Source organism: Artemia sp. Qi Xiang Cuo, chromosome 10 (assembly GCF_049724085.1).
Source record: "Artemia sp. Qi Xiang Cuo chromosome 10, ASM4972408v1, whole genome shotgun sequence".
Taxonomy (NCBI): Eukaryota; Metazoa; Arthropoda; class Branchiopoda; order Anostraca; family Artemiidae; genus Artemia; species Artemia sp. Qi Xiang Cuo.
The window spans coordinates 38,607,404-38,627,817 of record NC_142803.1 but is presented as its reverse complement, the minus strand read 5'-3'; the positions used below and the strand labels follow the sequence as shown (position 1 = coordinate 38,627,817).

The following is a 20,414-nucleotide window of genomic DNA, read 5'->3' as shown; positions in this document are numbered from 1 at the left end:
GCCAACTTACTAGTAGTCTACTATAGCCACTAATCCTCGCTTTGATTTTTATCAATTACATTTACTCAAATTTAATATATATATACATTTTGAAAAAGTATTGAGTATCTTCCGCTAACTTTTCCAGAGCCCAAGCTTTTCTATATGAAGTAACTTTAAGGGGCATGTTTATTTCTAATATAATTTAAATAAAACACGTTATAGTCAGTGTAATTTTAATAAGACATTTTAGTGTTCGAACTTTTTAGATTTTTTAAATGGCAGATCTGTAATATAGACCGAAATATTTTGAGCCTTATAGCAGTAAGATTTCTGAATATGTGTAAAAAGTCCTGTTCACTAAAAAAGGATTGGGTCATTGGCACCGATAAGCTGAATTTTAGGGGAGCTTAACTGGTCTAATAGGCCCTTCCATTGCCATATAATAGAAATCTCAAAACAAAAATATAAGGCAGCATCATTCAGCCAGGGGAGGGGGCTGGAGCCCCCCTTTGCCCTCCCTCCCTATATGGGCACCCAAGCATTGGGTATCATCCACTAAGCATACATCAAAACTCCATTAAGCAGTAATAAAAATTATCATTGTTAGCAGCAATTCTTATCAGTATATGTATCTTAAACGTTGTAGTTAATTTATCTTGAACGGTATACAGATAATAAGAAAGAGCATAAAAAAGGCATCAAAGGATGTTCTCACTTTCATCTAGCTAAATCAAGGAATAATCCAGGATTTTTTGTAGGTAGCGGGAACAAAATAGGTTGATCCAATAAACTTGCATTGGTACTCTTTTACTAAACAGACTCTTTTATATAGTGCTAGTTTGGTTGATGCTAATGAAATAAAATAAAATGGGATGAATATATAATAGTTTAGAAACAAATTTGGGCTATATATTTGCACATTAGGGGGGAGGCAAAACATACCATACATTAAATATATAACCTAACCTAGATACCTTTTTCCAAACAATCAATGCAAACAAACATACAATAGATACTAATGTAAATGAGTAAATAAGTCTTAAAAAAATTAAACATAAATTGAATATGCAAATCCAGCTTGAAACCCTATCATGCTAAATTTTTTATTTGGGTGATCGCTCCTAATTATCTGTCTTCATGAGGAATATGTTTAAATTTGCCAAGCAGTTAGGCTAAAAATCCGCTTTAATTATTAAATGGTATGGAAATTAGACAGCTAACCTTATTAGTTATGACACTGTAAATTGAGGATTGACAGGATCAATACAAGATATAGGGTATAAGGAGTGCTGTTAATGCTGTTAAAAGTATAAATCACCATCTAGCTGTGTCTATATAACTTATATAGGCCTAGTCAGTGAGTTATACATACTTTAAGTAGTAGGCTAAGTTTGTCACTCAGTTATATAGTTTTGTGTATAGTTTAGATAGGCATAGTCAGTGATTTAAATATATTCGAAAGTAGAAAGATATATATATCACTGAGTTACATTTATCTGTATATAATTCGTATGCCTAGTCATTGAGTTACATATATTTATAAGCAGTAGGCTAAATATGTCACTCAGTTATGTATTTCTATATATAACTTATATATGCATAGTCAGTGAGTTACACATATTTATAAGTAGTAGGATAAATATGTCACTGTTTTATTTATTTATATATATAAATTTTATCGTCCTATTAAGTGATTTACTCATACTTTTAGGAGTAGTATGAATATGTAAGTGATTTATATAATTATGTATATAATTTATATTCCTAGTCAGTCAGTTACACATATTTATAAGTAGTATGCTAAAGATGTCACTGAGTTATATATTTCTGTGAATAAATTATATAGGCCTAGTCTGTGAGTTACACATATTTATAAGTAGTAGGTTTAATGTGTCACTGAGTTATATATTTCTGTATATAACTTATATAGGCCTAGTCAGTGAGTTATGTATATTTATAAGTAGTAGGTTAAATATGTCACTGAGTTATTGCATTTGCAAAACAAAAGTGATCCGTTTATCTTGCCTCCCCCAGGCCATTCAGCATGTCCCCAGGTGGCGATAGGGGAACGCTCTACAGATATGTAGGGTACCTCCATAGGAGGCATGGACCAAGGGGGGACCTTGTCCCTGGGGGTCCATAATAGAATCTGGGGCACCCTTGCCCGGGGTCATAAATACAGGCAGAGGAGGAAGAAGGCCCCTCAAATGTACACTCAAAAGGGCCCACTTGTTTATCCACAAGTTCCGTGAGTTACAAATCTTGTCCCAGCAATGGGTTAAATTGCATGGTGATGCAGAACACCATCGTGGGAGGATACTTTATAGGAGGATAACTGTGGCAGGGCTTAAGATCCAGATCTATGGACAACGGCCTCTGCAAAGGGCTGCCTCAACCCTTTCGGGGTACCCGCAAGAATGGGGGCATTGCGGTCAATTCTATTCCCACTTGAGGAGTGGCACCCCTCGAGGAAATTATAGCCTGGTTAACAACACAGCATTCGCAGGGGATTCTGACTAATGGACAATTCTTCTGGGATTGGTATATTTTGATGGGCGTCTTTGGGATGAAAAACCTCTTCCTAGCTAATTTATCTATTACGGGTTGCCTCCCCGTAGTAGCATAATATTTGTAGGCATGAATATATAATGAGTCGGAGGTAATAGGCTTGAGATTGTCTGTGCAGGATTTCGACTCTTGTTGATAGAAGAGCATCGCCAAGCGCTGAAAACCATGTTGTGACCAAAATGGGCCCAGGATTGCACAAAGCCTCCATTCATGGAGGTCCCAGGGACTTCTTGCTGTCCGGTTCTAAGCCGGCTTAAGCACTTCAGTGTAGACTTGAGAAGATATGTGATCCCCATCCTGCACTGGTATCCGGGATCATTGCTTTTCCTGAGGCGAAACAAATTTCAATGATTTAAAGAACATGAAAATTGGAACTTGGAATGTTACGACATTAAAAAATGACTATCGTATCGACATTTTGACTGACGAATTCAGACGATTCGAACTAGATCTATTAGGAGTTTCAGAAACTCATATCCCAGGGGTAGGAAGCATGAAAATAGGTGATATAGAATTTGTTTACTCAGGCAGGAAGGATGGGTTACATAGACAGGGAGTAGGGCTCATGATGAATAAGGAAGCTGCTAAGTCTTGTTTAGGCTGGGAAGGTATTAATAATAGAATACTAATTGCTCATTTTATGACTAGAAAGTTCAAGGTATCAGTTATAGTAGTATACGCCCCTGTAGAAACGACTGATGGAGATACTAGTGACTCAGATGAATTCTGCTTACAGTTACAGTATAAAATAGACAAGGTCCCAGACAGAAATATGATTTTTGTGCTGGGGGATTTCAACACCCAGGTTGGTAGATATAAGGATAGATGGTCTCCTAACTTAGGTAAATTTGGTGTAGGAAAAGTAAACAGTAATGGATACAGACTTTTTCAATTTTGTAGGTATAATAATCTAGTTATAACCACTACGGTGTGTGGTCATAAAATGGCTCATAAGCTAACAGGGTATTCACGTGATGATAAGACAGCAAACCTTGTTGACTATGTTACAGTAAACCGAAGACTGACAGGATCAATACATTATACTAGGGTATGTAGAAGTCCTGTTATTGATGTTGAAAGTAAAGGTTACCGTCTAGTAGTGTCTAAGGTTAATTTAAAGCTGAAATTTCGGAAGGGTAACTACCTCCTGGGAAGTTATGATGTTGGTAGACTCCAGGATGAGAATTTGAGAGAAACTTTCCAGGAACAGTTGAATACTAAATTTTAGAGTTTAATATTTGATAATGTGGAAGATGGTTGGAATAGTTTTAGAAAAAAATTTGTGAAGTTGCTGAAGGTGTATTAGGGAAGAAAGCGAGAACTGCTGCTAAGATTATTAGTGAAAAAGCTTTAAGTTTAATAGAAAGGAGAAAGGACTTGTACAAGAATTATCTGAGTGATAGATCATATGAAAACAAAAGAAATGTAAAGAAAGTGGAGAAAGCAATGTAAGGAGGTGTGAAGTGGGGGCCATGGATAAAATTGCCGAGGATTTAGAAGATGCAGCTAGACGGCATAATAGTAAAATATTGTACTGGCACGTTAACAAATTGAGAGGTAGTAGTCAATCCGGACTTGTCCCAGTTAAAGATAGGAATGGGGTGCTAATTAGCGATAAGACAAAAGCTAAAGCGAGATGGGCCGAACATTTTGAGAATTTGCTTAACCGAGATAGAGTTGCAGGAAAAAATATAGAGGAAAATGAAAAAGTTTGTGATACCTTGGATGTGAAGGAAGATTTGTTTTGTGAGGAGGAATTAGAAACAGTTTTAAAAGGATTAAAGAATAATAAGGCTCCAGGTGCTGATAGGGTAGTAAATGAGTTTCTTAAATATGGTGGCTCTGAGGTTAGAAATAAGTTATTGGAGATTATGAATATGATTTTTGAGAAAGGGGAGGTACCTAATGACTTTAGGAAAACCTTAATTAAGCCACTGTATAAGAAAGGTGATAAGAGTGAGTGTGTTAATTATCGAGGCATTAGTCTGGTTTCTGTTGGTAGCAAATTACTTAGTAATATGATACATTTTAGACTGACAGATGCTGTAGCCACAGTTTTAAGAGAAGAACAGTGTGGTTTTAGAAAAGGTAGAGGATGTGTTGACCAAATTTTCACTCTTAGGTTAATAATTGAGAATTGCCTAAGTTTTCAAACACCTTTGGTCCTCAGTTTTATAGATTATGAGCAAGCGTTCGATTCTGTTGATAGAGGAGCTTTAGTAAAGGTTTTATCCTTGTATGGTATACCAGACAAATGCATTAAAGTGATTAGTGCTATGTACGAGAATAACACTGCTGCGGTTAAGGTAGGAAATGAGGTTAGCAGCTGGTTTGGTATTAAATCAGGAGTTAAGCAGGGTTGTGTTCTATCCCCCTTTATATGGATTATTTTGATGGACTTTGTTTTAAGGAGCACAGGAAAGGCAATGGGAGACCACGGAATCAAATGTGGAGGAAAAAGTCTCCTGGACTTGGATTATGCTGATGATTTAAGCATCCTAGATGAAAGTGTGAGCAAAATGAATGAAGTTTTTGAGGTTTTGCGAGTTCAGGGTGCTAGTATTGGTTTGAAAATTAATGTTAGGAAGACCAAGTCACTAAGGCTAGGAATAAGTGAAGATGAAAAGGTGACGTTGGGTAATGAAAAGATTGATCAGGTGGGCAGTTTCACTTACCTTGGTAGTATTATTAGTAAAGATGGTGGGAGCAGTGAAGATGTTAAAAATAGAATAGCCAAGGCTCAGGGTGTTTTTTCACAGTTAAAAAAAGTCTGGAAGAATAGGAAGATAAGTCTGCAAACCAAGATTAGAATCTTAGAAGCTACAGTGATGACAGTGGTCAAATATGGCTCTGAAGCATGGACGCTCCGAAAAGCGGATGAAGATTTGCTAGATGTTATATTCTGGGTACCCGGCTGACTGACCGTATTTCAAACAATAGGCTATACGAAAAATGTGGTTCAATACCGCTTTCTAGGTCTATAATGAAAGAAAGGTTGAGGTGGTTAGGGCATGTTGTTCGGATGAAGGATGACAGATTGCCGAAGATTGTTCTTTTCGGCCAACCATCTAGGGCTAAACGGAAAGCAGGTCGTCCCCGTCTGGGTTGGGAGGACGTCTTAAAGAAAGATTTAAAGGAAATGGGAACTTCGTGGGCGGGTGTAAAAAGAGAGGCTTTGAATAGATTGGGGTGGAGGAGGAGCGTGCGTAGCTGTGTTGGCCTCAGGCGGCTTGGTGCTGCGATGAGTTGTTAGTAGTAGTAGTAGTAGTATACAGATAAGTTTGTCATACCTATAATACTGATTACTTGATCTTCATTGATGATTGATGGGAATGCATGGTTGTGCTCTTACAAAATACAAAATAATTCTTAAAAATCAGCAGAGTCTTTTAAAAAACATAAATATGTTTTTTAGAAAAGTGTTCATACAAAATAAGTCTTATGAAAATACACCCTATAAGGCTAAATCTTCTTTCTTAAGAAAATGAAAATGGAATCTAAAACAGGCTTCTTTTGGCTACCAAATGCACTTTTCACATTCAGAATATATTATATAAAATACACAATACAACATTCACACATAATTCAAGACATTATATTTTTTTCATCTCTTTTTTCATAATTTTTTTCGATTTTTTTACTCTTTTTTTCATTATGTTTTCTTCACTTTTTTCTCTTCTTTCATTTTTTTCTTTTTTTCTTCATTATTTTTCGTCATCAAAAAACATTTTTTTCTAATTAAGTTTTAAAAAATACAAAATAGTTCTTACATAATACAAAATATTTCTCATAGTTCTCATAAAATACAAATATTTCTTACCACAAAGAAAATATTTTTTACAAAATAAGAAACAATTCCCACAAAATACCAAATAGTTTTTACAAAACAAACAATAATTCGTCCAAAATACGAATAGTACTTACAAAAGTAGATTTAGCACTTACATTAAAGATCTGATAACATCCAAAATAGTTCTTACATTATATTAATAATTATTATAGAATACAAAATAGTTCTTACAATTACAAAATATATCATTCAAAATCTCAATAATGCTCTTATTGAACATAAATAGTTCTTAGAAAATACAAAATAGTTACAAAAAATGCAAAATAATTTTTAGAAATATAAAATATTTCTTACAAAATTGAAAATAGTTCTTACAAAACACAATATTTCTTACAAAACACATGCATCAAAATTCAATATAATTCTTACAAAACATAAAAAGTTCTCACAAAATCCAAAATAGATCATACAAAGTAGTTTACAAGTAGTTGTATACAAAGTAGTATACAAAATAGTTCAGAAAAAGTACTTGAAAGGGTTACAGTAGAGCATGCAAGAGGCATCCCAAGGTCAGAGCGCATAAGAAATGAGCGTTATGGTCGACGTGATAGAGGAGGAGATCGTGACTACTATGATAGAAGATAGGACTATCTCTAATCGGAATCGGAAACAAATAAGGGTCCATATCCGGAGAGTCAAGGGGCATGGGATATATAACAGTTTTTCTTCTCAGCCTTATTGGCTCCATTGCCCCCTCAAACGAAGCCCCTGAAGACCCCTACAAACAATTCATCGCAGTACAAAGCCACCTGATCCCGCCAAAACTCCAATTTTCTTCCCCCCTCCCCCTTCTATTCGAAGTTTCATGTATTGCTCTCTCATTAAACTCCCACTTCCTCTAAACCTGTTTCTATGTTTGTCTATCTGGTTTGAGGACGTCCTCTTTCGTTTGGTTTCAGTTGGATTGACAATTTTATGGTAGGCTGATCATCCTTCATTCATAAAATGTGTATGAACCACCTTTGCCTTTCTTTTATTATAGATCTAGACATTGGAGTCGAACCATAGTTCCCACTGACTTTAGAGCTTCTGTTGCCATTATTGACCTTTTACGAAAAAATATATTCAAATCACCATTTCAGATTCCGGAAGGTAACCTTTCCACCTCCAAATGTGCTCCGATTTAAAGTTTTTCCTTCTCCACACGGACTATCTCTAATCGGAACTATCCCACGTCCAAAACTGCTGATTTATAGGGAAACTTTTTGAAGTTTTCAAATAGCCATTGTGTAAAATAATAAGAGAAATAACAAAAGCGATATTTGGGAAATATGTCATCGAAGTCCCTTTAAAATCGGTTTCAGCATAAAATTTCGTGCTCCTTAGACTCCAAATCCATTTTTCATCGTAGATTCGCTTCAGTTTTAGCCCATCTGGAGGTACAATGTTGGTACAATACATGTTGGTACAATGTATTATTTTCATACCAGGGCCCTTCGAATCGAAGGAGTAGTCGTAAAAACTTCGAAAAAGGCTCATTCGATTGGAAATTGGAATGCCTAGTGCCCTTTTAAATAATCTAATTTGATTGGAAGGCAACTAACACCCCTTCCAAGCCCTCCATTTCCCCTAATACACAGAATCAAAATTTTGAGATAGCCATTTTGTTCAGCATAGTTGATTTCCAGATAGAAATTGTGTTTTTGAGGACACTCCACCAGATCCCTTAGGGCAAGGTGTAAGTTATGCCCTGGGGGTATGTCAGGTTTTTATAGAACGCGTTGTCATGGAAACTTCAAAAAAGGGCATATTCGATTGGAAATTGAAATGGCTAGTGCCTTTTTTCATAGTCGAAGGGATTGGAAGGCAACTAAGACCCCTTCCCCGCCAACCATTTCCTCAAACACATCCAGACAAAATTTTGAGATAGCTATTTTGCTCAGCGCAGTTGAAAGGTCCGGAAATTATATCTTTGAGCTAGAAACTCCTCCCACAGTCTTCAGGGCAAGGGTTAAAAGTTATGCCCTGAAGGCATATAAGGTTTTTATTGAAAACTTTGTGGTAGAAACTTGAAAAAAGGCTCATTCAATTAGAAATTCAAAGGGCTGGTGTCCTTTTTAATAGTTAAAAGTGATTGGAAGGAAACTAACCCCCATCTCACTTCAACCATTTCCCCAAACACAAGCAATCAAAATTTTGAGATAGCCATGTCAACGTAGTTGAAACTTCTGGAAATTAGGTCTTTGAGAATGACAACCACCCAAAACCCTCAGGGCAAGGGTTGTAAGTTATGCCCTGGGGGCATATAAGGTGTTTTATAGAAAGTGTTTTCGTAGAAAAATCAAAAAGGCTCATTCAATTGGAAATTCAAAGGGCTAGTGTCCTTTTTAGTAGTCGGAAGTGATTGGAGGGGAACTAACCCCCCTCTCACACACCATTTCCTAAAAAAATCCAATCAAAATTTTAAGATAGACATTTTGTTCAACGTAGTTGAAAGGTCCGGAAATTATGTCTTTGAGGATGAAACTCCCCCTACAGCCCGTAAAGCAACGTTAGTAAGTTATGCTCTAGGGGCATATAAGGTTTTTATGGAAAGTTTTGTCGTAAAATTTCAAAAACGGCTCACCCGATTGGAAATCGAAAGGGCTAGTGCCCTTTTATATAGTTGAAAGTAATTGGAGGGCAACTGACTGCCCTCTCGCGTCCACTATTTCCACAAACACATTAAATCAAAATTTTCAGATATACATTTTGTTCAACATAGCTAAAAGTTCTGGAAATTAGATATTTTAACATAATAGCCTCCTCAGAGCCCTCAGGGCAAGGGTTGTAAGTTATACCCTGAGGGCATATTAAATTGTTATAGAAAGTGTTGTTTTAGAAACTTCAAGAAAAGCTCCTTTGATTGAAAATTGAAATGGCTAGTGTCCTTTTTAATAGACAAAAGTGAATGGAGAGCAACTACCCCCCTCTCACGCCCACCATTTCCCCAAACACATCCAATTAAAACTTTGAAATAGGCATTTTCTTCAACGTAGTTGAAAGTTCTGGTATTTCTGATTTTGAAGATGACAAATATCCAAAACCCCTCAGGGCAAGAGTTGTAAGTTATGCCCTGGGGGCATATAAGGTATTTTATAGAAAGTGTTTTCGTAGACACTTTCCAAAAGGGCTCCTTCAATTGGAAATTGAAAGGACTAGTGGCCTTTTTAATAGTCGAAAGTGATTAGAGGGCAACTAGCCCCCTCTCTCACCCACTATTTGCCCAAACACATCCCATCAAATTGTTTAGATAATCATTGTGTTCCATGTTGATGAGAGTTCTATAAATTCGGTTTTTGAGGATGACAAACCACCCCCCCCCCCCCACAGCCTTCAAGGCAATGTTTTTAAGGTATGCCCTGGGGGCACATAATGTTTTTATAGAAAATATTGTCATAGAAACTTAAAAAAAGACTCATTCAACTAGAAATTGAAAGGGCTAGTGACCTTTTTAATAGGCCAGTCGAAACAGATTGGAGAGCAACTAACTCCCCTTTCAATCCCACCATTTCCCAAAACACATCCAATCAAAATTTTGAGTAGCCATTTTGTTTAATGTAGTTGAAAGTTCTGGATCTTATGTCTTTGAGGACGATACCCCCCCCCTCCCCACACACCCCGCGGGGCAAGGGTTGTAAGTTATGCCCTGGAGGCATATGAGGTTTTTTATAGAGAGCGTTGTCATAGAAACTTCGAAATTTTCGAAACTTCGAACGGCTAGTGCCCTTTTTGATGGTCAAAAGTGAATGGAAGAAAACAAACACCCCTCTCACGCCCACCATTTCCCCAAAAAAAATCGAATAAAGATTTTGAGATAGCTATTTTGTTCAAAGTAATTGAAAAGTCCCGATATTATATCTTTGAGGATAACACAGCCCTCAGCACAAGGGTTGTAAGTTATGTCCTGGGGGCATATCAGGTTTTATAGAAGGCGTTGTCGTAGACACTTCGAAAAGGGCTCTTTCGATTGTAAATTGAAAGCGCTAGTACCCTATTTACTAGTCGACAGTGATTGAAGGGCAACTAACGCCCCTCTCACGCCTACCATATCCCAAAACACATCCAATCAAAATTTTGAGATAGACATTTGGTTCAACGTATTCGAAAGTTCTGGAGATTAGGTCTTTGCTAGCGTTGTCGTAGAAACTTCAAATATGACTCATTCAATCGGAAACAAAGAGGGCTAGTGCCCTTATTAATAGTCAAAAGTTATATTAATAGTCCTTATTAATATTCTTTCTTTGGCCACCTGGTCTCCGTTTCTAAGTTGGAAGGGGGTTGCAGGAGAGGACACTGCAGGATATGGTTATAACTGGTTGTTTTAGTGTGTATCCCAGGAATTTCAGCTGTTGTTGTTTTATGATTACCAAGAGAGGGGCCTTCTTGACACAATGCCTTTGAACCTGAACGTTTGAGATATGAAACCATTTACTGACCTGGAGTATGTGTCTCATGCAGCAATGCTTGAATACTTCTAGTGAACTTGTTTCTTTGGCCTTTAAAAGCCAAATTTCACAGGAGCATAATGGTTTTGCCTTCTAGTTTGATATCTGGGTGGTTTGGGGCGTTTGCTTTCATGACTTTTGTTTTAGACTTGCTGATCATGAGGCTAATTTTCTTTGACATAGGGGAGACTGGGGCACCTCCGTGCACTTTTTAATCAAAGTTACCTGCTTCGGCTTGTGCGCGCTATCGGGACTTCTTATTTGGCACCAGCATAGCTTAGCCACTTGGACAGAGCCTGGACAGAGTTAAAGCGAAAATATGCAAGCGCTGCTAAGTAGTTGACGTTTTCCCTGGGTCCACAAAATGTCCGAAACTGCCCCTATATAGGGGCAGCTTTGCACAGGTGTGGGGGTAGCTCCGGACATGCTTTCAGATACTGTATTCTTCAGATATAGGATACAAAAGTAAATAGAAAAGAAAAAAGGTTCATAGTTATCAAACTTAAATCACTCAGCGGATATGATCCAACCAAAGACCTGCAAAAACATAAGTAGCTTGGACCCGAGCAGTTCCACCGTGTCGAGTCACCTCCAGCTTCTTCACGACATCTTCAAACGACACCGATGCCTTGTCTTCAATATCAGAAAAGTGAAATCGATCAGAGTCTTTCTTTCTCCGTAGAAAAGAAACCTGAAACTCCCTGTTCATAATATCAGTCTCCAAGATCTTTGCTGCATAAAGAACAAAATCTTTCTTAAGCTGAAACCTCACTAGCACAAATTCGTCAACCTTGATCTCTTCTGGAATGAATGAAACTTCACTTTCAGTTTCAGGTATTTCACAGTCTGACCCTGCATGGAGGCTTTCATCTGAAGAGTCATGGAAAGAGATTTCCGAAGGGGAGGAAGGTTCTCTTATCGTTGACAACTCTTGCTCCTTGCTCTTTGCCAGTTTTACTCTTTTCCTACCAGTCTTCTTTGCTGACTTTGCTTGTGCTCTTTTCTCCAGATCTTCGTTCTCTGGCGTATCCGTTAAAATTCTCGTTTTGCCAACTCGAGCCCTATTCACAGTTAGCTTTCTTGGTTTAGCCTTCGGGAATGGAAAAATGTCTTCTGGATTGACATCATGTTTGGGCCCTGGTGGTTGCTCTAAGGCCGAGGACTTCAGGACAGGGTCAGCAACTGCTTCCAAAGTATTCCTAGACTCTACCCTATCAGTTACTTCTCCAGCGGTGTTTGGTCTGTCTGAGACATTAGCGGCGATGAAGTCTGCATCAGTGAACGCTGATCTTGAGAATGGCCATATTCCTGGTTTTGAAAAGCCCGATGTGATGTTTTTCGGAGTAAACGCTAGGGGATAAGCTTGACCAACTAGGTTTGCGGTGTGAGTTATTTGAAATCTTTCGTGTGGATGGTTTGTTTGCCACTCGCCGAACTTAGCCCTCAGATACGCCTTGAACGGGCCATAGACAGATATATCTAAGGGCTGCATTTTGTGGCTGCAGTGTGGCGGAAATGTGAGAAGCACTACTCCATTCTCTTTTGCATATAGAACTGCCTCCAAATAAATATGGCTTTCATGGTTATCGAGGATGAGCAACACCGGATTCTCCTTGTCGCATCGAGTGTGCTTGACGAAGTGCTTCATAACTTCTAAGAAGTTCGGTCCAGTCATCCAACCAGACTGGAAAGCTAACCCAAGGCTACCAGGTGGTGCTCCATGGAGCATGTGTTCTCTGAAGTGCACGCGTGGGAACACAAACGCTGGGGGGACGGTGTTCCCGATGGCATTAACGATGCAACACACTGTAACTAACTCCCCCGCTCAGCAGCAACGGCCTTGCCCACTTGCTTTATACCAGATTTCGCTATGACTTTAGGGCTATCCATGACAGTTGTTACTCCGGTTTCGTCTAGGTTGTACACTCGTTCAGGTGTGAAGCGGTGCCGATTGTATAAAGCTTCAAGATTATTCATGAACGAGTTTACATTGAAGGGATTGAATCCTGAAGCCCTGGCCAGGCTGGTGTTCTCAGGTTTCCGAAGACTCAGCTCTGGATGACGCTTCATAAATCCATATGACCAGTCATATGTGGCGGTACACTTTTCATCCCAGTTCTTGGGATAAGAGACCCTCAGCTTCACTGCATATTGATATGCCAGCTTCTGAGTTTGTGCTAAAGTCAAACCATAGTGAAGTTCGCAGGAACGAAGAAGGTAAGTCTTAAGTTTTTCCTCTTGATCGTCAGTGAAAACCTGACGGGTGGAATACTTTCCTCGTTTCAAATTGGCTGATCTGGCTATTCCTTCATCCACACTAGTCTCGTTGGCTGATTTTGACTTCTTCAAGCGATCAAATAATGTTGAAGCAGCTCTTCCATGGGTCTTGGCCGCTTTTCTGACCGAATCTCCATCTTGTATGGCTTTTAGCCCTTGTTTGATAGCTTCTTCGTTTGGCTCGGACTTAGTAGGGATATAATTTCGCACCATTTCTGGAAAGAAAAATGCCGCCTTAATTAAAACTCATTTATTAAGCACTTACTATGTGATATAATAATAATAATTTATTTTTAACCCGCGTCATAACAAGTTATTAAACTTGTGTATTAACACAAGTAAAAAAAAAAAAAAGACAAAAGATAAAATGAAATAAAGTACACAACAATTAAATTAACCCAAACGACGGACAAAAGCATGTTTAGGCGAAAAACGACAAAAAGCTGAAACCGACAGCCTTCCATGCAGCACGGCCAACTTTGCTGTTATATCAGGGACTTCAAACTTACGAGTTATCTTACCATTACTATGCCAGGGGGGGAGATAAAGTAAAAATTTACAATATCTGAAGTAAAAAGACCGGATCTGCTTAACATCTTTTTTCTTAAGAAGGGGATAAAGACCAGAAAGATAAAGGACAGAATGATCACAGAATGTAGAATATAGCCTACCCAATGCACGTCTATTATACTTCCCTCGATTGGCAACAATCTTAGAATATCCCATTTGAATTTTCTTTTGAACATCACGAACAGTGCACTGCCGTAGGCTAGAAATTGAATTAGTAACAGTAATACCCAACCACCGAAAGGCGGAAACAGAGGGTATAGAAAAACCGCGACAAACTAAGGGAACATTAGAGGAAGTCGGACCATTAAAAACTAGAAACTCGCATTTCTCAACATTAAGAGAAAGACCAATTTTAGAAAATAAACGTGAAACTTTTGAGACCATAAAAGAGAGACCTTGCTTAGTTTTACATAAAAGTAGAAGATCATCCTCATAAGCAAGATAAGAAACATCTGAAAGTCCAATGAAATATTTTGATCTAATTTCATCTAATATACCAGAAATACACATTTTGAATATACTAGGTGATAAAACCCCTCCCTGTTTCACACCCCGACGTACACGGACAAACGGAGGTCCAGATTTATTTATTCGGAGGAAAGAATTCTCATACCAAAAACGAAGAAGAAAAATAACTGAAAGATTTACACCATTATTAAAAAAGGAGAAAAAAGCTTGACTATGGACTACACTGTCAAAAGCTTTAGAAAGGTCCAAAGTGCACATATACAGTGGCGACCCCTCAGCCAGGCTATTCTTAAGGGCGGAAGAAAGAACACGGTGTGCATGTTGACAACCAATACCAGATTGAAACCCAAATTGATTCGATCCGAAATTTATATTTTCATTTAAATGAGGAAGTAAAATATATTCGAGGATTTTACTCAAGTTACACGCAGTGGTTATAGGGCGATAAGATGAACAATGAGAAGGGAGTTTTCATCGTTTTAATATTGAAGTGACAGTTCCACAAAGAAAGCTATCCGGAACCAGCGAAGATGTTAAACACATTTGGAACAACAACTGCAAATGAAATAAAAGAACAACACACTTTGGATTTATATTATTTGCACTAATACCATCAATATCAACGGATGAAGATTTCAGTTGCTTAATTGCACTTTCAACAGCAGCTACTGATACTGGAATAATATGGCCCTGATGAAGCGAAGGCTGAAGAATTTTAGAAAGTAACCGAGAATAATGTGACTGCACGAAAAAGTTAATTTTGGAAAAAATTGACGAATAATAATCATACCAAGCTGAACTAGAAATCGAATCACTTTTATGAAGATCACTTTTATCCAGCTTCTCAGAATTAATCAATTTAGACCAATCATTCTTAGATGTTGGAAATTCCATACCCTTATAACGAATGGATTTAAGGTACTTTTTATATTCATTCTTTGTTTTCTGCTTTATATCCGCAACAGACCCCGACGCAGGTCTACCACAATCAACCCAAATTCGCAACCAAAGTTTTGCCTTATTTTTATAATTCTTTGATTCAGGATCGTCAGCCCATATAGATTTTCGCGTTTTAATACGAATACGCTCTTCGAGAACCGCAATTTTTTCAGCTTCTTTCATACATCTAACTATATCATCAATCCTTCCTTTCCTGTTAAAAATGAAAGAAAAAAACACCAATGGCTGCTCAAATCATCGGGGCACCTCCGGAAAGTGTCCAAACCTGCCCCAAAAAAATTGTCCGGAGGTGCCCCTAAGGAGCCTTTCAGAAGAAAAGAGTCATAACCAAAGAACACCAAGAGTTACGTCAATCTTATGTAGAGGAAGCATATTTGGGTTCGTTTTGCTTGTTCCTAGAACATTACATTAAATGTATCTATAAAACTTACCTCTCTATTTCACTTTTATCATCACGCGAAACAATTGGCAGCTGTATCTTTAAAGTCTTATTACCGACTGACTCACTGCTATGCTATTTGATGGAAGTGCCATCTTGCCTCCAAGATGAACAGTAAAATGGCACATCTTTGTGATTTTTTCCAATTTTTCCGCTAGATAGCAAAGCCAACAGGTTCGATGTCTGGAGGTGCCCCGTGTGCGGAGGTACCCCAGTCTCCCCTACAGGAGACGTTGTTGACAATGTTTTGGAGCTCAGCAAACAAGCTTCTCATGAGACCCACATTGTCTGCAAAGTCAAGGTCTGTCAGGGTGATTGGGCTGTCTTCTGTCTGATCAACAACAAACCCTTTGTGTGCAAAGTGAATTCATGTATATCCAGTCTATTATGTAATTGAACAGAGCTGGCAAAAGGGGGCACCCCTGTTTGACCCCTGACTCAATGTCAAATTTACGGTTGGCAGTTTGGACTCTTGTAACTATAGAATCATATGCTCCTTTAAGTATCTTGATAAGTTCTGCTGGGAAACCGTCTTCCATTATGATCTTCTAAAGCTTGATCCTGATAAGAGAGTTAAAAGCGGCAATAAAATTGATGAAGATAATCAAAGCAAGCAGTTGAAATCTCTTGCTGAGGTAGAGGGTAAGAATATGTTCTTGGCAGACCTTGCCAGGTCTGAAACCCGATTGTTCTGGTCTTGTCAACTGGTGTTGGGCATCCTTGAAACAGTTGAGGATGATTATACAAAAGACTTTCATGCTGTGGTATATTAGTGATATACCTTGGTAGTTCAAGCAGACAGCCTTGTCTCCCTTTTTATATACTGGTATAAGTACTGAGAGTTTCCAATCTTTTGAGAATTTCTTTGTCGTCCATACCTCAACTCTTTTTTTTGACTGAATGACTGAAAAAAGCCTTTAAAGGCCAAATTTCACAGGCGCACAGCAGGATCGATTGAACAGTTGCCTTGTAGACGTTCATCTTCGTTTTGATGCTAATTTCATGTATATTCCAAAGCGACTTCTTCATGCTTGTGATGACACCCCATACCTTTCCTATTTGAGCTCTAACGTCAGCTTCTGCACCTCCATTCGGTGTTAGGATAGAACCAAGGTAGGAAAACTCTTCAACAGTCTCGGTGGTTTCGCCCTCTAGTTTGATATCTGGGTGGTTTGGGGCGTTTGCTTTCATGATTTTTGTTTTAGATTTGCTGATCATGAGGCCAGTTTTCTTTGATGTACAGGAGACATCGTTGACTATCTTTTGGAGCTCAGCCGACGAGTTACTCATTAGACACACGTCGTCTGCGAAGTCAAGGTCTGTCAGGGTGATCAGGTTGTCTTCTTTCTGACCGACGACAAAGCCTTTGTGAGTGCAAAGCAAATTCGTCATTATCCCGTCTATTATGTAATTGAGTAGAACTGGTGAAAGGGGGCACCCCTGTTTGACCCCTGACACAACGTCAAATTCCGTTGTTTCGCCGTCGGCAGTTCGGACTCTTGTGATTGTAGACTCATAGTCTCCTTTGAGTATCTCAATCAGCTCTGCTGGGACACCGTCTTCCTAGAAAGTCTTTCAGCTGACATAATAGTGTGGGGGATAACTTATGCATCTCTTCTGAGATGCAATCCTCTCCGGGGGTTTTGTTATTTTTCATGTTTTTCAGAGCCCGCAGAATAGCAGAAAATGACGGTGGCTGTAGATCTATCTGGTAGTGCTCCTTCGATACACTCTGAACATCGGGTAGATCGCACGAAGCTTCTGTGGGATTAAGTAGCTCACAGAAATGTTCTTTTCATCTCTCAAGGCGGTCTTTTCCGTCTGAATAAGGTTGCCCGTTTTGTCTTTCAGGGAGTCTGTGGAGATAGGTGACTTGCCTGTTGTTTCCCTCAGTAGCTTGAATGTTTTCCTTAGATTGTACGATTCTGCTGGTTGTTGCATATCAGAACACATTTGCGACCAGTGTTTCTCCCTGTCGCAACGAGCAGACTGCTTTACCAGATTGCGAGCATTTTTAGGACTTCTTTAGGTCCACTGAGAGGGGTTGTTTCTTTTCCACTATCTCAATTGTTTTTTCCAATATCCGGAGCCTTTGTTTCCTCTGGTGTGACCATGAACCTCTTCACCAGCCTCTTATGTCAGGACTTTCAGGTTGGACCATCGGTCTTCGATATCAGTGTAATCGACAAGGGCTTAAAATTGGTTGTTAAACTGTAGCTCGAAACCAGCCTTGATCTGTGGACTAATTAGTTTTGATACATCAAACCGATTGGTTTTTATCTTCTTTTTGTGGGTGCTTAGTCTTTGAATGAATTTAAAAATGAGAAAAAAGTGATCGGAGCCGTTTATTGAGCCTGTATCTGCGCCTCTGTAGACTCTTACATCCAGACATGAGTTCCTCCAACGTCTTTTGACGAGGAAGTGGTCGATATGGGCTTTGGTGACCCCGTCGTTAGATCTCCAGGTCACAAGATGGTGCTTCTTGTGCTCGAACTGGGTGTTAACTAGACATAAGTTATTGTATTTGGCAAGCTGTAGCAACCTCTCGCCCTTTGAGCATCTATCTCCAATGGTATGGCTTCCGATTACTCCTTCGGTGTTTGCATTTAGTTTACTGACCCTTGCGTTAAAGTCACCAGCGACAAATAGCATGTCGCGGCCTGGGACAGAGTCGAGTATTCTCTGCAGCTCAAAGTAGAATGCATCTTTGGCATCATCAGGGCTATCTCTGATAGGCGCGTAGACAGAAAAAAACAAAAAACGTTACTAATCCGGCCTTTCAGTCTCAGGGTAGAAATTCTTGCTGACACGGGTTGCCAAGAGATGACAGATAAAGCAGCAATTGGGTCCAGAAGGAATCCGACTCCGTGGAGGCCGCTCCCATCAGTCGGTCCAGAGTTGTAAAACTTAAATGTTTCTGAATCCGTGAGGTTAATTGATTTCGTTAGTATGTCGTTCAATCTAGTCTCAGAAAGGCAACATACTTTGAGACCATACTTTTTCATTTCATTAGGAAGGAGCATCTAAGTTGACTCGGCCTTGCAACTCCTTACATTCCAAGAACCAACTTTAACTTTAAGGCGGGGATGATTAGCCCACTTTTTGAATCAAGAATCATTCGAACCTGATCCGCGTCGGCTACTGCGGACGCCGTAGTATTGATCGCTATATCTGAATCTTCTGTATCCATTGGTGTTTCAAGGAAATTTTCTTGACAAAATTTCTCTATTCAGAAATGAATAGTCCTGAAATGTCTCTTTAACCATTGTTTGATTTTCACTACTTCAGTGATTTTTGGTATATTGTTCAGTTCATACACTAACATAATTTTTTTGCGAGGGGAGAAGGAAATTATAGTGGTCAGAACTTAAAAAAAAATCGGATGAAATGGAGAGAAAAGGAAATTATCTTGACAACTGGGAAAAATAAAGATTTTGGACCGCAGTGCCTCAAGGTTCCACTCCGTTCGTTCTTATTTTAATTAGGGCATTTTTACAGCTACCACAATGCGCTTTTGATACCTGGGAGAATACAAATGCTTCCAACTTCCCTTCAGCTTCTCCCAGTAAAAGGCGGGGCTTAAAAAAACTATAGTTGTATATGGTTAAACTTTCAAGCTTGCAATCAAACATAACAAGGTTTATTCGTAGAAATAATATTTAACAAAATGTTTACTCATTAGATCTTTCCTTATAAAACGAACCATTAAGACGGACATGACCTGACAGGTGAATGTCTTTGACCCTGAGAAAGTGGTAGTTCTTTCTGGTAGGACTAAGCCATCTGACCCGAACTATGGACCAGCAAGATTTTTTAGCGCAAAGCATAATATTCATATGATACATGTTCAAGATGAATCGCAGATCACAGCCGTTGAATCGCAGAACATTGTTAAGCTATTATATGACCGAGCACTGGATGCGATACCATAATAAACGACTTTAGATCGTATGAATTTACATCTTCATCTTTACTTCCTGTGATTATTTTAAAAATGTCTCTTTGTGTTGCTATTTTCAACTTTGCTATATCTTCCTCGCCCTTATAGTATTCATTTTTAATAAATATGTCGTCCCCTGGATGCATTCCACCATGTAATGAATCATAAAAAGTGTATCCTTTGGACTTGAAAAACGTATGATGTACTTTTATTTCTTCTTCTGACTTGCCAGCCATTTCTATCATAAAAACGGCAACATCGACTTTTTCAAAAGGTAGTGTTTTCAGAACATCAAGCTCAACACCCTCTATATCTAATACAAATAAATCTATCTTTGTTATATTGGCTGCTAAAAGGGCTGTGTATATAGGTATACATTGTACTTCAAGGAAATCGACGTCACTCCCATTTATTTCGCTTCTTTGTTCACTTACGAGGTAACCAGTTCCAGGGTTAACATCTGTGAAAAAAAAAATTATAATTTGGGTCAACATTGACTGTCCAAAAAAAAAAAAGTGCATTTGTCATGGTTTTCGGCTAAAGGCCACTCGCACAACAGCGAATCAGTGCAGAAAAAATGTTTTTAGGTTTGATAACGTTTTTCGCTAACTCTCATTAAGAGCTTTCAAGCAACTGAAAGGGGTCAAGCTTTTTTTGTTTAAGTCAACAAAGTTGATCAACAGCAGAAAAGACAAGAATCAATATTTTTAAATGTTTAACATTTTTTTAATGTGTATTGCTATTTTTTAATTATTGCTAATATTTTTAATGTGTATTCACTGTTTACTGATATATTCATTACTTACAATTTCATTATAATCTATTGTATTATTTATATCGAACAGTTCGTAGTGCCGAACTGTAAGCAAGGAGCGATGTGGCTCAATAGTAACCAAAACTACAAAAAACATTATTGTAATATCAATAGATACA

At 38.5% G+C, this 20,414-nt stretch overlaps 2 protein-coding genes across 2 annotated transcripts; both read right to left on the bottom strand.

The window, feature by feature from the left end:
- Window positions 1–17,734: 17,734 nt before the first annotated feature.
- Window positions 17,735–18,193, bottom strand: LOC148947736 (uncharacterized). Its single transcript, XM_089095989.1, has one exon. It carries the CDS (start codon window positions 18,191–18,193, stop codon window positions 17,735–17,737), a length of 459 nt encoding a protein of 152 aa, XP_088952115.1.
- Window positions 18,194–19,171: 978 nt separating this feature from the next.
- On the bottom strand, window positions 19,172–19,975 carry LOC148947735 (uncharacterized). The gene has a single exon (XM_089095988.1). It carries the CDS (start codon window positions 19,973–19,975, stop codon window positions 19,433–19,435), a length of 543 nt encoding a protein of 180 aa, XP_088952114.1. The 3' UTR covers window positions 19,172–19,432.
- Window positions 19,976–20,414: the final 439 nt, after the last annotated feature.

Bases quoted from the DNA above. Each gene is read 5' to 3' on its own strand.
- LOC148947736 (XM_089095989.1), bottom strand. From the start codon at position 18,193: ATGCTATTTGTCGCTGGTGACTTTAACGCAAGGGTCAGTAAACTAAAT.
- LOC148947735 (XM_089095988.1), bottom strand. From the start codon at position 19,975: ATGTTGACCCAAATTATAATTTTTTTTTTCACAGATGTTAACCCTGGA.